Here is a 15,180-nt window from a genome sequence, read left to right as displayed (position 1 = left end):
TAAATGGTTGGACTGGATAATCTTCAAGGTCTTTTCCAACCTAGACAATTTTGTGATTCTGTGATTTTGATATACTTGCAACAGATTCTCACAGAGGCATACATGATCTTGTGCCTGTCCATAACTCCTTTTCTGGTCATGCTTTGTATATTAGTCCCAAAATGATATGAATGCTTCATAGGTGATCCCTTTTAATTGCCAAAAATATTTTTTAAGAGAAATGAGAAATTATATGATGGCTTGATAAAGGCATCTACAGGAAAGAGAATGAATAATGTAGTATCTGAAGTTTTCTTCCTATAGCACTTTTAGGTGGATATTGGTTTAATACATGTTATTCTGCACCTGGGTTGAAGTTTAGACAGAGCACACCACAAATTGTCATTGACTGCATGGTGGGACAGTAGGAAGAAATATAAGGTTTACACTAGCAATATCTAGGAGGGCCCCTTCTGATCTTTGATGAGCAGGTTTCCAGTGATGTGTAAAGACTTTGGTTTGGGGAAAATTCTCTTTGCAATGTCTATTCCAAACACTTTTTATTCTTCAGAGCCAATAGAAAAGACAGGACAAGCAATACGTGCATAGAGAAGAGATGACCATCATCATGTTTTGTGAGGGAAGGGTCCCCTACGCACCCCGTCATGATCACTCAGTAAACACTAATGTTCTTTGCACCAGCACTTGGCCAATGAGCTGTGACGTCTCTGGATGGCTCCCTGAGGATGCTGGGCCTGAACCAGGAGTACCCCTCAACTCCCATGCTGCTTACAGGGAGAGAGCAGACACAGAGGCTTGAAGCAGTATTGTCCTCGGGCTATTTCAGCTCTGAGAAAATGTCAGCTTCCTTTTACTGCTGCCAGGAGGTGGGAGCCCTCTGCCAGCTGGAATTTGCAGACAGTATTTATGCAATGTTTAAGAGCAAGACAAAAAGTTCATTACAAAAGCACCAGCTATTTGCCGTGGGTGCATACTTTATTTACTGAGGTTATCCAGTTACGGAGTGTTCAGGAAAAATCTTAATGACCCTCTGGACTCAGGTCAACTTGGATTAAATTTTTTCCTGAGAAGCAATCTGCTGTAACAAGTCCACAACAGGTTGTGGTTGTTTGGTTTTTTTTGGTGGTTTTTTTTGTTTTTTTTTTTTGTATGGTAGGCTGTGCCAGAAACATCTGTTTTAGAGAAATAAATTTACAGAGCTGTTTGTCTTACTTGTAGCATTATTGGCCTTTCATCACTGGAAGAAGGTCAACAGAAAATAGCAGGGAAATGAGAGAGAAATAATGATTAAAGAGGAAATGGCCACTTTACAGATACAATTGTTAGGTGATGGGGGGAGAGTTTCTGTTTCTCTTCAGGTTGAGAAGCACTCAGTCAGCTGGTGTGTCTGACACTAGTGTGTCCAAACTGTCCAAGGCAACTGGGCAGCTCAACAGACTAAGTAAACTTGTGATTGTAACTGGATCTTTGGGGTGAATATTAGATGTGAATAAATGTTGTGTTTCTGGTACTACTGGGTTTTGCCTTCTGAAGTGTGTGGGTCTTGCCTGGAGGAGTTACAGCCTCCGTGGCAGTGTTCATCCTGGTGATCCTGCAAACGTCAAGCAGCTGTTCCATAACTCATGAACAATCTGGCATTTTCTTCTTTCAGATGATGTCCACCTTCTTCTGAAGTAGTAAAGACCTAGAAATGGAGGTTTAGTTTTTTCAGGGCTGATGGTAGCTCCTGGCAAGAAGTAGTGTAAAGAATAGGAGTCTCTTTTGCTCATGAAAAAATAATTTATTTTCATCACTTTGTTTCCAACCCGCCAAGTGAAAAAACAGCAATTAAACTAGGTGGTTTTCTTCTGAAATGGTAAAGCTGAAAAAAGACTACAAAATCCATTTTGATCTGGTTCCCTATTGGAAGATAAGTAGATGGAACAGTCTCAGTAGGTTAGTGTGAATCAATATGTACAGAGATGGTTAGATAAGATTAGCTGATTTGTACATACAGAAACACTCCCTCAGGAAAACACAGTGCAATTGTATCAGCTCCCTTCTCTTCATGCACTGCAATCATGCTTTCAATTATCACATTCTTATGGCTTCAGAATCTTTATTTATAAGATAAGTTCAAAACTTCTGGTTCCGTTAGATGTCTTATATAATTGAGATAAATGTGTTTTGCTTAAAGGTCAACAGGAGCAAGAAATGCAAACACCTGGTCCGTTTTGAGTACTATGATGATACGAGAAGGAATAGCTTCAGAAAACGAAATGTGATCACCAACTTCTAATACCTTTCCTACAGTGATTCCCTTTTGAATGTCTTGCCAGCAGAGGAACTTCCTATATTTTCATAAATGATTTGAAGATTTAAAATTCAGGGGCAGATAATGAAAAAAGTATTTTTATTCCTGTTAAAGCTAATTCAATAGTAATTTCCACAGATATTATCTAACTGATGAAAAGTGTCACTTTCTCCAAGTGCGAACCTAGCTCAGAAGACAGACACACATAAGATTGCAATGGAAACGTCCTGTAAGTTACATCAGGTTTTCTCACAGGATCCTTGGGCTAAATAGCAACAGAGGCTGTGAGTATCTACAACTTCCAGTGCAGCAGCTCTGATTTTTTAAAGTTGTTCCCCTCAAGATACAAAATGGTACCCAATAATGAGATTGTACAGTTAGCAGAGTTGGTGCTTCAGGGGGGATAACACCATGAGGACAGACAGCTCAATAAGCACCATGAAGGTATGTAGGAGTGTTCTCCTATTGTATCCAACAGATTTAACCACCATTTGGCATTGGTTTTCTGGTCTGTCCTCTACTGGAACTGGAAAATGTACTGTTTAAATTAGCCAGGCTGAAGGACTCATTTGGAGACATTTCTAATTGTTTGCAAAAAGTGGGAAAAAAAATAGACTCCTGTCACCATTACACCTGTACAGTCCTCTGTGGCCACAGGAGTGTGTGGATGTATGTATTTGAAAAAAAAAAAAAAAAAAAAGAAAAAAAAGACTTTCACACAGAATCACACAGAATCATCTAGGTTGGAAAGGACCCTGGAGATCATCTAGTCCAACCGTTCGCCCAGCACAGTTCCCCCCTACAGCATATCCTTAAGCTCTAAATCGACCTGACTCTTGAACCCCTCCAGGGATGGGGACTCCACCACCTCCCTGGGCAGCCCATTCCAACGCCCAACAATCCCTTCTGGAAAGAAATGCTTCCTAATAGCCAGTCTGAACTTTCCCTGGCGCAACTTGAGGCCATTCCCTCTTGTCCTGTCGTTTTCTACTAGGTTAAAGAGGCTCAAATCCTCAAGTCATAGGTCAGATCCTAAACCACCTACTAAAAGGCTAGGGCTTCTTACTGTGTTCAGGCCTGAAATGGATGCTCCAGGGGAAGGAAATAATATTAGCTTTCTCAGGACTCTTGTAATGAACAGGAAAATCTTCATCTTGCCAAGGTTTTCACCTGCACCTGCTCTGCCACCTAGATTGGAAGGTAGGAGAGAGACAAATTTTAAAAGTTTTTGTCTCTGGAATTTGGAAACAAAAATCTTTTTATCTAACACCTTTGTGAATCCAGAAACTAAAATAAACAGATCTAAATGAGAGGTTTACTACTTCTTTGTGAAAATTTTCCTTAAAACTAAAAGGAAATTATTACATTAGAAGAGTTCAAGAGGAGGACAAACTTTCTCCTGAAAATAAAAATGATGCAACCACTCATGTAATTTGGGGATTTTCGTACTAATTTCACTTTTGAGTCTTTAATCATTGGTCTCTATCAGGCTACCTACATTTGAACACTCACAGATGTTTGAAGTATCTGCATTATCTGAAATAGGCTCATGGGGCTTATATGGCACTGGACCTGTCCCCCAAGCCTGGCAGCTGAAGGCTAAGCAAAAGACCCCAGGGTATCTGAAATGATGCTAGAGGCTTGGGGTTCAAGCAATTGAATTGTGCTCTGTATATCAACTTTAAAGTGGATTGAAGCCCCTTGTAATTATTCAATTATTTGCAGTCTAATGATCAGAATCTTGTCTGGGTAGGGAGGCAAAGGCATATGGAGAAACGTTGATATGAAACCCCCCAAACCAAGGGAATGAGATCAAATGAAAGGGAATGTTCAGAGGAGTGTCTCCTTTCAGAAGGAATGTGTTGCTTCAACACCTACTCTCAGGAGAAATGGCAGGACAAGGAGTATTGTCCTCCTAGTGCCAAGTAAAATAACCAGTCTAAGAAAAGCTGAGCTTGAAGGCATACCACAGGGGGTCAGCACGGATCACTGCCCAGAGGCAGGGACTGAACGCTCCTGAAGACGCGAAGGATTAGGGAGAAGAGCCAAGGGGAGAAGCTGCAATGAGGTATTGGGGAACATTGGTACATCCAACCCAGCTTCAAACCTATCTATCATCCTGCCGACATCAAACAGTCCTTCTGTTCTGAAGGCCTGAAGCTCTGAATATTCCACCTTCACCACAGAGGCTCTGCAGTGCTTATCTTTAAGCAGGGTAGTAAAACTTAGGCACAACTTCATGGTCCATATGTCTCTTTGGAGAAACCTGGATTTAAGCATATTTCTGGAGGATGTGCTTTCAACAAACAGGTGAAAATTGAAGTAAGACTTTGCAAGCTGAGAGTCTGTATTATTGAGCCCAGATTAGGTGATCTAATAGGTTAATCCATTAATCACCAACTAGTCCACACTTCTGATCTACTTCTGCCTTTCCCTGATTAATAATAAAAAGATAAACAACTCTGTTTTAGAAGTACTGGAAACTGTCATTGAGATGTAATGTTGTGAATTATTTTGGCCAAAGAATTAAGGCAGATATAATGGAAAATTAATATAGAAGTGGGGTTTTTTTTTGTTGTTTGTTTGTTTGTTTGTTTGGGTTTTTTTTTTATGCTGATTAGAGCTCTAGGAACGTGTTACAGCACATATTTTATAGGGTTTGGGGATGATGTTAAATGAAACAGCAGGGCTGAGGTCCAGGTCTGAGATAGAAACTCCAGGGGGAGGGTGGAAGGTGAACTTCTGCAGGAGACTGGTGAAGAAGAGGAAGAGCTCCATTTTGGCAAGAGTCTCACCGGCACAGATCCTCCGCCCTGGAACAAAATACAGAAGGGTCATAAGAGAGTCAGTGGGAACTGCTTCTTCAACAGTTGGAAGAAATAAAAACCTCTGAGAGAGCAGCTTTGATTTCGAGGAAGATCAGTGAGAATCCAGAACACCTGAAATAACATATCCGAGATATGAATAAAGAACACAGTAGCTCTTAAAAGTGTATTGAGTTCAATAATCATCTGAGAGAGAGGATCCTTCATCTTCAGAGGTATGATAACAAAGTCACCCGGTGATTTTTTTTTCTTTTTTCTTTGTCTAAATGCTTGCATTTGGGGAGAAATATATGGAAATGCAATCTGAATTCCTTAATACCAGTTTTCAAGAAAATTTGTATTTCTCTTCATTTTCAGATTTTTCTGCTATTTGGTTCAATTTTTAGATCCCAGACCAATTTCGTTTAGTTTAGTCTAGACTTTGGCTTTATTAGTCTAGTCACAGGCACTGTTTTGTATTAAAACTTATCAGAAAAGACCCTGGAAACTCACAAATGCTGCCTGGAGTGGGACTGAGGAGAAAGGTGGTGGAGATATTCTGTGGAGCCCCCAGTATAAGCCTTTCTTCAACAGTGCTGTGATTATAAAGTTTTTTTCAGTCATAGACAAATTCAGCAGCTTGTAAACTCCATTAATCAGAGCATGTTAATTTGAGGCCAGAACTAACAGAAACCTGAATTAAGATTTGATTTTAACTCCCTTGTATGACAGAAAGTGGAAAATAAAGAGCTATGGTATGGCTGTGCTATGAAATAAGCCCTCCAGGGAATGCCCAGACCTGACATTCCCTGGATGTGCTTTCAGCAAGGACATCTAGACTTAAATCAGAAAAAGAAAGACTGTGAATTGGAAGTATCATAAGTCCTTCTATATATAAAATATATATATATATATATATGTTGCATGATGAGTATGACAGGAAAAAACCTTATTCAAATATCATGCAGAATTGAAAATACACATATGGGGTCTATAAAAAAATGCAGTGTGTTGTGGATATGATAGACAAGTTAGACAGAGACTGATGTATAGAACTTAACTGAGCAATGACAGAGCCCGCAAAGCAAGGAGAAATGCCAGAGAAGGAGAAGTCATCATGGCAGTCGGAATCTCCCATGCTTTGGCAAATGGTGCAGTTGTGTAAGCTTAGGTGAACGCCACACTCTGTGGAAGCCTCAAAAGGCAACCCCTTTCCGTGATTTTACACATAATTTAGGGGTTTATATAAGGCACCTCCTCTCTATTGATACAGTATATGCAGTTTTAATCCCAGCTGATGTTATTTGTGACTTTTTAAAAAGGATATGCAAAAATGAAACAGAAAAGACACAGAAGCCATCTCCCCTGTGTGCTCCATGTGTGGTTATAGACGATGCAGCTGGGTATGGTAAGAGTCAGAGACAAAGAAACCCAGGCCATAGAGAAGTTTTGGGCTACAGATTATAATGCAGAAATGTGTCATCTAAACCATCATGGAATTGACTGAAAACTTCCCTTATATTTAAGAAGGCACTATAAATTCTCAGTTATAATCACTGGATACTAACTGAGAAACCAACAACATCCAGAGGCCGGAGGAATTAGCAGACATTTGTGAGTGCTCTCTCGTATCAGAGGTGTGTCCCGAGAAATCTGGGAAATCTGGGTTTTGAAATGGTCCCGTGAAAAAAGAGTGGGGGTCAGTGTGGAGGCCAACAAAAAAGCCTACTGATACAAGCAGTTCTTTTCTAAGATCTGTATTTGCAACAGCAGTAGATAGGAAAGAGAAGGTACCTGCTGAGAAAGGCATGAAAGCATCTTTCTTCACAAATTTTCCGTTGGCATCAAGAAAGTGCTCAGGATAGAACATGTCCGGTTTCTCCCACTGCGATTTGTCTTGCAGGACAGAGGTCAGTAAGGGGATGATGTAGGTTCCCTGCAAAATAAGGCTGTGGAACTAATCTGTGGGCAAACATTGTAGTGGCAGTAACGGCAACGAGACTTAAAGATTGTCAGCCTGGAGAAGGAGCTGTTATGGGACTTCATTAGAGGGTTCGTGTTTGTCACATTAACCAGGTCTGAGAAAGAAGGAATGCAGAAAGAAGTGATCCTGTAGGCATCTCACCTTGGGGATGAAATAGCCGTTGAGAGTGACATCTGCAGCAGTCTCATGAGGCAAATCCAATGGCAGGATATTAGCGAATCTCTGAACTTCATGGATGACAGCATCTGTATATGGCATCTGAGTCCGATGCTCAATCCGGGGGGGGTTTGACCCTATCACTTGCTCTATCTCTTCTTGGACCTTTCCTGAGGAAAGAATCAACTATAAAAAAGAGACAAGGACTCATTCATCCTTGAGACATACTGTGTTTTACTGATGTAAAGTATAAAAGACCTTGAGTGAAAACCATAAATTCTCCCAAAATCTTTTTTTCCTTTCAGAAATAATCAGAGGTGGACAGAGCTACAGTGATTATTTCTTAACCAATAAGAAACCTAAAGACTTGTATTTTTCTGCCCTGTCTTCTACCTAAAGTTTCTTGCTCTGACCAAGAGATGTCCCAAAACCCCCACATGACTCCTAACAACCCTGTACTATAAACTGGAATAGAGATGTTAGACAAAGAGCAGTTCCCTGAATCTTCTCAGGTATTTAAAGCCTCAGTACAGTCCATTTAACATCTGCACAGGCCCTTGGTTTATCAACAGACTGTTTTTGAGGGAAACCTGGAACAATTTCATTGGCCAGCAGAGGACAGCTCTCTTCTTTTTAATTACTGAGCAAAGGACCTGGCCCATATGAACTCTGTTTATAATCTACTGGTAGGTTGACTGGCGTGCCCCTCACTGGATCTGAGTCACAGGGTACAGTGATACTTAGACAATAATTAGCTGGAAATCTTGTTTTTTTAGTGTATTAACAGATATGTTGACCCTCCAGGTTCCCCTTCAGTTCCCAATGCACTGGGTGTAACAACATCTGTCATAAACCCACTTACTCTGAATTTCAGGGTACTTCAGCATCAGCAGAAAGCTCCAGTTCAGTGTGGTGGAAATTGTCTCAACACCAGCAGTAAACAAGTTGGTCACCAAGCCAATCAAGTTGCCATTATGGAAATACCCATTGGTAGTGGATTTCTCCTGAAAGAAGTGGTTGAAATAGAAGGATGAAAAGTTAAAGCTTTGCGTGTGAAAATGCAAGTTACGCAGCTAAACATTTACTAAGAAATAAATCCTGTATCTTTAAAAAAAAGTGTGAAAGATAAGGAAGAGCTTTAGACTTGTACCTGGAAAAGAGTGTTGACATAGGCTTTATGTTTTGCATGATCTCTGCATTTACTGGAGCCAGCTTCAGAGCTGGTTTCTTTGTGGAGAAGGTAACTCAGATATATTAAACCCCAAATAAGGATCCCAGTAAAGACCAGGGAGCACTTTTGTTCTGTAATGCATTGTTTTTGAGAGAGCTAGAAGGGCTAGGACAACAGAGAGAGCAGATAAAAAGATGCAGCCTCTGTAAATATATTGATACAGTCTGAAAAGAAGCATAAATAAAGATAAATGTTTGCTAATTAAAAGGGTTTGCAGCAGGGTGAAATATCTGTTCAGCTCTACCAGTTCATTATATGTGTTTTGTCAAAGATAGATTCCCTAAAGAAATATAGCTATAATTATAAGGATGGAAAGGAAATCGTAAATGTCTTCATATAACCATAAAAGTTGGAATGAATGAGAAAAGATTCAGTTACCTCCTGCTGTTTAACCAGGAAAGCATCGATAAAACTTCTTTGAAAATTTTTGTCTAGGGTTTTGAGATGTTCCACAAAAGTAACTTGTATATAATCAAGGAATTCTTTTCTGTTTCGGAGCAGATTCTTGTTAGCCCTTAGGAGGAGTCCAAGGTATGGGAAGATGTTGTACAGCTACAAGAGCGAAAGACATTAAAGAGAATTTACCAGCTAGAGGTCTGAAAAGACTACAGAAACAAACTAATAATATTGTGCCTGTTTTGCAGATACAAAGACTTAACTTTATTATCTTGTTCTTTAGAACATCAAAAACTGACTGGATGAATTCATGGTAGAATATCCACCAAGGACCACCGAATACATGGAAAACTCTCAGCCCCAAATTACTGTTTTGCAGGAGTAGTGTAGATGTCAGGCTCAAACACCTGCAACTTGCCACCAGGGAGATGAAAATGTTGGTCAGCAACTTTTTTTAATGTTTTAGCCAGCTGTTCTGCTATTTGTCTTTTTCTTTTATTTTTTTCCCCCCGTTTCAAAGCCTAAAGGAATAGAAGTGAATCTGGTGTGCGGCACTATTGTATGTGAGTATCAGAGAGTATTTATTACTCATTGAGACATTTCACTGCGCTAGAAGCATGGGAAAATAGATTTTGTAGCAGGGCTCCTTGTACAGGTAGACCATATACTCTATAGCTTCTTCCTGCCCCTTGTTCTGAGCGTGCACTGTTTTGCCTGGTCACATTATACCTGTGAACCATATTTTTGGGCAATGCTGAGCTTGCTTTTCATGCACTCCATCGTCTGATTTTTCCAGTCCAGATTTAGCACCCTTCAGACTAAATCTTAATTATGTTTTTGAGAGGCTGAGGGTTTGATTGTTGCTTTCGAGATTTTCAGACTGTCTCTCAAGCTTTGTTTTGCCCCAGAAAGTGCTTGTAAACCTATTATCTCTCAGTCTCAGATTTTTCTGTTTAATAGAAACAACTGACTACCAGTATTATTACATTCCTATAGCATCCAGTGAAACAGCAACATAAAAATATGTATCATTACCATAACCAAAGGTTTCCCGGCGAGCCTCATGTTTTCGTTGGTCAGCTGTATAAGTCTCACAAATCTGGAGTCTTTGTAGTCAAAACGGTTTCCAAGTAATATTGACACGATTATGTTAGCAACTGCTGCATTAATTATTTTACTAAGGTCAAAGGGCTTTCCTATACAACAAGCAAAAGAATACATTACATTGTGGCAAGTGATGTAATTTGTAAATGTAAATTTAATACTAATTATTGCTAGTTATTTGTTATGATTGCTTGCTATTATTGGTTATTATTCAGTGTTAGAATACGATGCCAAGACGCAAAAATGCCAGAGGAGCCAAATTCATCCAATTGGTTCAGCCTGAAGTACATTTCTTAAAAATGTCTGAACTTGACAAGGCTACTGGCAAGCTTCTGGATACTTGAACAAAACGCAAGAGGTTTGAAGAATGAATCATCTACCCACCTTCTTGTGACCCAATGATATCTGCCAGATACCCATACTCCTCCACAATGCGGTCCTCAATGGCCCTTTTCCCCATTCCGAAGTCCCGTAAGGTTGTGAGAGTAAATCTTCGCATCACTTTCCAGTTTTCCCCACGAGCAAAAACAACCCCTGGCACAAAGAGAACATTTCAAGGCGGCAGAAGTTTTTAAATTTGTAGACAAATAATGTAGGTATCTAGTAGCAGTCAGTTTGAAAACAAGCTAAATTACATCTGGTTGAGGGAAAAAAAACCTTTCCCTTAGGAATTTTCAGGCCTTAACAAAAGATTTAAAAAAAAAAAAAAAAAAAAAAAAAAAAAAAAAAAAGAAGAGGATAAACTATCTAAGAGTAATTTAGTCAAATCTTAAGAAGAATGTATATCTCTGAGAGACATTTGTCACTGAAAGAGGGCATTGGAAATTCAAGTGCAAACCACAGATCATCATCGTTTGGAAGTGGAATTGAACTGAGATCTCATGTCTCTGATGACTGCAAGAGAAACTTGACCATGCACAAATGTCTTTAAAATTTAGGCAGCATCTTAAATCCTCCTCAATCATTTTTTTTCACTGAAATCGTTGCATCATGTAATTAATTACTTTCATTATATTGTTTTCAAGGAGAAATATACGGTGTAAAGGAATCTTACATGCAATAATGTGATCAAAAGAGTCACAAATGTTCACAGAATTATTCCTGATTTTGTCCAAGGGTTCTTTGGAGATACAAATACGAAACTTTCATGGAAATTTAGAATGAAGTTTGGTTGTGAAATTCTCCTTTGGAAACCCAGCTCAGTCAGTATATAGTATTTCCCTTATTATAATAAATCCCAAATTCTGTTTGTGTTCCATTCTATTGTTGCATTCAGATTTTAAAAGCACTATTCACCACGTGAAATGAGGAGCAGCAGTATAATAGTCATTTCAGGAAAAGAAGGTTTAATAATAAACCCAAACCAACAGAAGTTCAGAACTGTATCATGAGAGCTAGAAACACCTTCTCTGGAAGATCTTGGAAGTGTGACACTATCCATTATCTGTTACTGTGCTTATTGCTGTTAGGGTTGCTTTGTTGTCACTGTCAGCAGTTTCAAATTTGAATAAATGTGCTGAAGTCAATTGGATTGCTCCCTATTTCCAATGCCTCATATGATCTCTGATTCAAAACAATGTGCCAGCTTCTGCTTTGTCTGTAGGAAAAAAAACTTTTTTAATAAGTCAAGTTGGTAAGGAAAAAATAAAACAAACTTACCATTTCCTTTGGTCAAATCTTCAAAGATTGGGACTTTAGGTCTCTCTGCAAATGCATCTGCATGGTTTACAAGAGCTTCCTTCACTGTTTTATACCCAGAAATCACTACTATCTTCCTTTGCCCCATCTGCACACTGAAGACTGGACCATATACTTTTGACAGCTGTCAGAAGAAGATAACAGTGATTTACATCTTTTACAGCTTACAAAGAAATGAGCACCTTTTCGGTGCTCCCTATTTTCATGTCCTACCTCCAAGTTACTAAAATGTTAAATATTTTCCTAAATACAGAGAAAGGGAATTGATTTATATAACGTGAATGTGCCAGACATTATGATGGTGAATGATTAAATGGCACATTCAGGAGTGGAGTCCCGTTGTGCTAAACTGAGCAGAAGTGTTAGCTGAAACCCCAAGTCAGTCAGGGATTGTGCTGACTTCTCTGTCTTTCCCTCAGAAACCCCTGTGAATTCAGGTTTTGATTCATGCTTTCACACTCATCTCTCTCTCTATGCTATTGTGTTTTTCTTTACAGGCTAAACCTGTTCAAACATTTGCTACCATTATTGCAAAAAACCCCAATTTGTTTCTGGGCCAGGATCAAACATTAGGTAAATTCTACCTTTTTATGAATTACTACATCCACCACGAATCTGTCTCAGAGACCATGTTTGGCCCAAGCTGGTACCTTTTTAGCTTGTACAGGCAGATTTATTTTCATGTAGCTAAATGTTCCTGATTCTCCTGACAATAGGAGGGTTTTTTCCTGACATTTTCTAGTGTGTTTGCACAGAGAAACAGAAGCAACTCTTTGGCATCGATATGCAAAATGTTCAGCAATTGGTAAGTAAGTCCAGCCAACTATATGAAATAATGTAGCAGCAGTGACTTGCCTGAATTAAGAGTAGCTTCTTTGATGGTGATACTGTTATCCCAGGCTGCTGTAGATGGGGCAGAATATGATTTTTTCAAAGGGAGTTCTCCAATAGGGACTTTCCACTGCTTGCAGTGGTGATGCTCAGGATGAGCATATGATCTCCAGTTGCATTTACACACTATGTGTGAATATTAAACTCTGAGCTAAGCTCAAGTCAGAGAACCAACCTCCTTCATTAGAATGGATTCACTGAATTACAGCAGAGACATGTTGGTAGCCTTAAAAGAGATGGAGCTTGCTTTTGCCAACACAATTAGTCTGCACTGGATAGCTGCACTGATTTTCCAGATCTGATCTTCCAGATCAGTTCCATCTGAGCAGTCTTTTGATTTCTAGATGTAACATATATACAGATATGTGGGTGCAAACATCCCTTTTAAAATGATCAGCAAGAAGAATGTGCAATTTCAATGTCTAAGTAGAAAAAACTCAAAGGAGCAGGTTCATAGAAGTCTTCTGACTCAAAATCAGGAAAGTCCTACAATAAACTAGGTAAAGAAAACAACTAGAAGAAAACCGAGATATTTATTACTTTGATTTTCTTAGTTCTTTGGTTTGTATTCTGGCAACTGTTGGTCCTGAATATTAAGAGTATGTAGTTATCTTCAGCTTTTGGAGAAGAAAGGAGGAAAGAGAGATGCTAAATCAGTCAGGGCAGGAAGCTGCAGCCACATTCCTGAACACATTAATCAGTGGAAGGTGGAGGGAGTTAGATCACATATCAGAATCTCTCCTTATTCAGTTACCTTATTCTAAAAAATTGCTATAACAATAAAGTGAGCACTTGTTATTAATTTGAGAGTTATTTAAGTCTGAAACCTAGATACATGGAGGAAGTATTACAGTAAAAACCAAATCTTGCTACATTCAAAGATTCCTGCTCAAATAACCATCTCCTGTCCCCTGCTAAGGGTCATGCAACACATCAGGTGAATTAGGAGAAACTCTCTGAAATCGTGGACTATGGGGCTTGGTGATATGTGCAATTATGGCACCAATAGAAAAGATAATGACTACCTGTAGATAAGTCCTGTAGGGTCTCTTCAAATCAAACAAATGCAGATTTCCAATGATTGGTAGTGCTCTTGGTCCTGGGGGAAAATTCTTTCTCCGGCGGTTGTTCCAGAAACCTCCTATTTTCAAAATGTATAGAAAAGCCAGGATGAACACTAAGCCAATGGAGGTGCAGTGGCTCCAGTCCATCTCTATTCAGCCAGGTGTTTGCTACAGAAAAGAGAAAATCTGGACTCTGAATCTCTGTTGTCTTGCAAAAATTTTCTGAGAGAGACACTTGTACTAGTCCATAAACCCCTTTCCCAGTGAAGGGTGTGCTTTTTATTGTGATTGGTGACTGGTTTTATTCTCTTCCTCTGTGCTTGCTAATGAATCCTCAGTATGGTACAGAGGCAAGTAAATGTTTGCTAGCTGAGTGTGTGACTGGGTGAGCATGTAGCTCACTGTCCAATCATGAAAGTCCAAGAATATGAAGAACAACAGGTCACCGACCTGGTATTTGGCATAAAAGTCATAAATTCTGCATGTTCTTCAGATTATTGAGTAGTTATATTTCATCATTAGTACAGGCACAGCCTTGATACACTGATAACTGAAATCAGACTATCAGTAACCAAGTTATTAGTGCACAAAGATTTGAGTTTTTTTTAAACCACTTAGGAATTGATATAGTTTTGCTGCCATTGAATTAATTGGGAATTTCAAGCCACAGAATCACAAAATGGTTGAGGTTGGAAATGACCTCTGGAAGTCATCTGGTCCAATCCACCTGCTCAGGCAGGGCCACTCAGAGCCAGTTGCCCTAGACTATGTCCAGATGGCTTTTGAATATCTCCAAGGAGGGAGACTCCACAACATCCCTGGGCAAGCTGTGCCAGTGCCTGGTCACTCTTACAGTAAGAAAGTGTTTCTTGATGTTTGGAAGGAACCTACTGTGTTTCAGTTTGTGGCTGTTGCCTCTTGTCCTGTCACTGGGCACCACTGAAAAGAGTCTGACTGTCTTTGTATCTTTCCCCCAAGTGTTTATACATACTGATAAGATCCTCCTGAGCCTTCTCTCCTCTGGACTAAACAGTCACAGCTATTTCAGTATTTCTTCATATAAAAGATGCTCCACCTTTAGCATCTCTGAGGCCCTTTGATGGACTCTCTCCAGTATGCCCGTATCTCTTTTGTACTGGGGATCCCAGAAGTGGACACAACACTCCAGGTGTGGCCTCACCAGTGTTGAGCCGAGGGGAAGGATCACCTCCCTCGACCTCCTGGCAACACTCCTCCTAATGCATTTCAGGATACCTATAGCTTTCTTTGCGGCAATGGCACATTGTTACCTCATATTGAACTCGACGTCCACTGAGACCACCAGGTCTTTTTCTGTCAAGCTGTTTTCCAGGTGGTGGCCCTTTAGCATGTGCTGGTGCCTGATGTTGTTCATCCTGAGGTGCAGGACTTTGAATGTCTTCTTGTTACCTTCATGAGGTTCCTGTCAGTCCATTTATCTAACCTACTGAGGTACCTCTAGATGGTGTCACAACGTTCTGGTATATCCGCCATCCCTCCCAGTTTGGTGTCATCAGCAAACGTGCTGAGGGTACATGCTG

At 39.8% G+C, this 15,180-nt stretch overlaps 1 protein-coding gene across 1 annotated transcript; it reads right to left on the bottom strand.

Annotated features, from left to right (window-relative positions):
* Positions 1–4,900: 4,900 nt before the first annotated feature.
* Positions 4,901–13,787, bottom strand: LOC113478177 (cytochrome P450 2K6-like). The gene is made up of 9 exons (XM_026845119.1): positions 13,583–13,787; positions 11,628–11,790; positions 10,353–10,502; positions 9,900–10,060; positions 8,847–9,020; positions 8,100–8,241; positions 7,223–7,407; positions 6,892–7,033; positions 4,901–5,106 (listed from the first exon to the last, which is right to left on the bottom strand). The coding sequence occupies exons 1-9, from the start codon at positions 13,766–13,768 to the stop codon at positions 4,919–4,921; spliced, it is 1,491 nt and encodes a 496-aa protein (XP_026700920.1). The 5' UTR covers positions 13,769–13,787; the 3' UTR covers positions 4,901–4,918.
* Between the last annotated feature and the right edge of the window lie 1,393 nt (positions 13,788–15,180).

Source organism: Athene cunicularia, assembly GCF_003259725.1.
Source record: "Athene cunicularia isolate RWA chromosome 3 unlocalized genomic scaffold, athCun1 chr3_part1, whole genome shotgun sequence".
Classification (NCBI taxonomy): Eukaryota; Metazoa; Chordata; class Aves; order Strigiformes; family Strigidae; genus Athene; species Athene cunicularia.
Note: the sequence above shows the minus strand (reverse complement) of the source record. Positions and strands in the feature narration are given on the sequence as shown.

What these genes read in the sequence shown, in the direction of transcription:
- LOC113478177 (XM_026845119.1), bottom strand. Translation starts at nt 13,768, where the DNA reads ATGGACTGGAGCCACTGCACCTCCATTGGCTTAGTGTTCATCCTGGCT. An exon ending in TATCATTGGGTCACAAGAAG is followed by an intron (nt 10,061 to 10,352) that starts GTGGGTAGATGA and finishes CTTGTTGTATAG; the next exon opens with GAAAGCCCTTTGACCTTAGT. An exon ending in ACGGCTATTTCATCCCCAAG is followed by an intron (nt 7,034 to 7,222) that starts GTGAGATGCCTA and finishes CTTATTTTGCAG; the next exon opens with GGAACCTACATCATCCCCTT.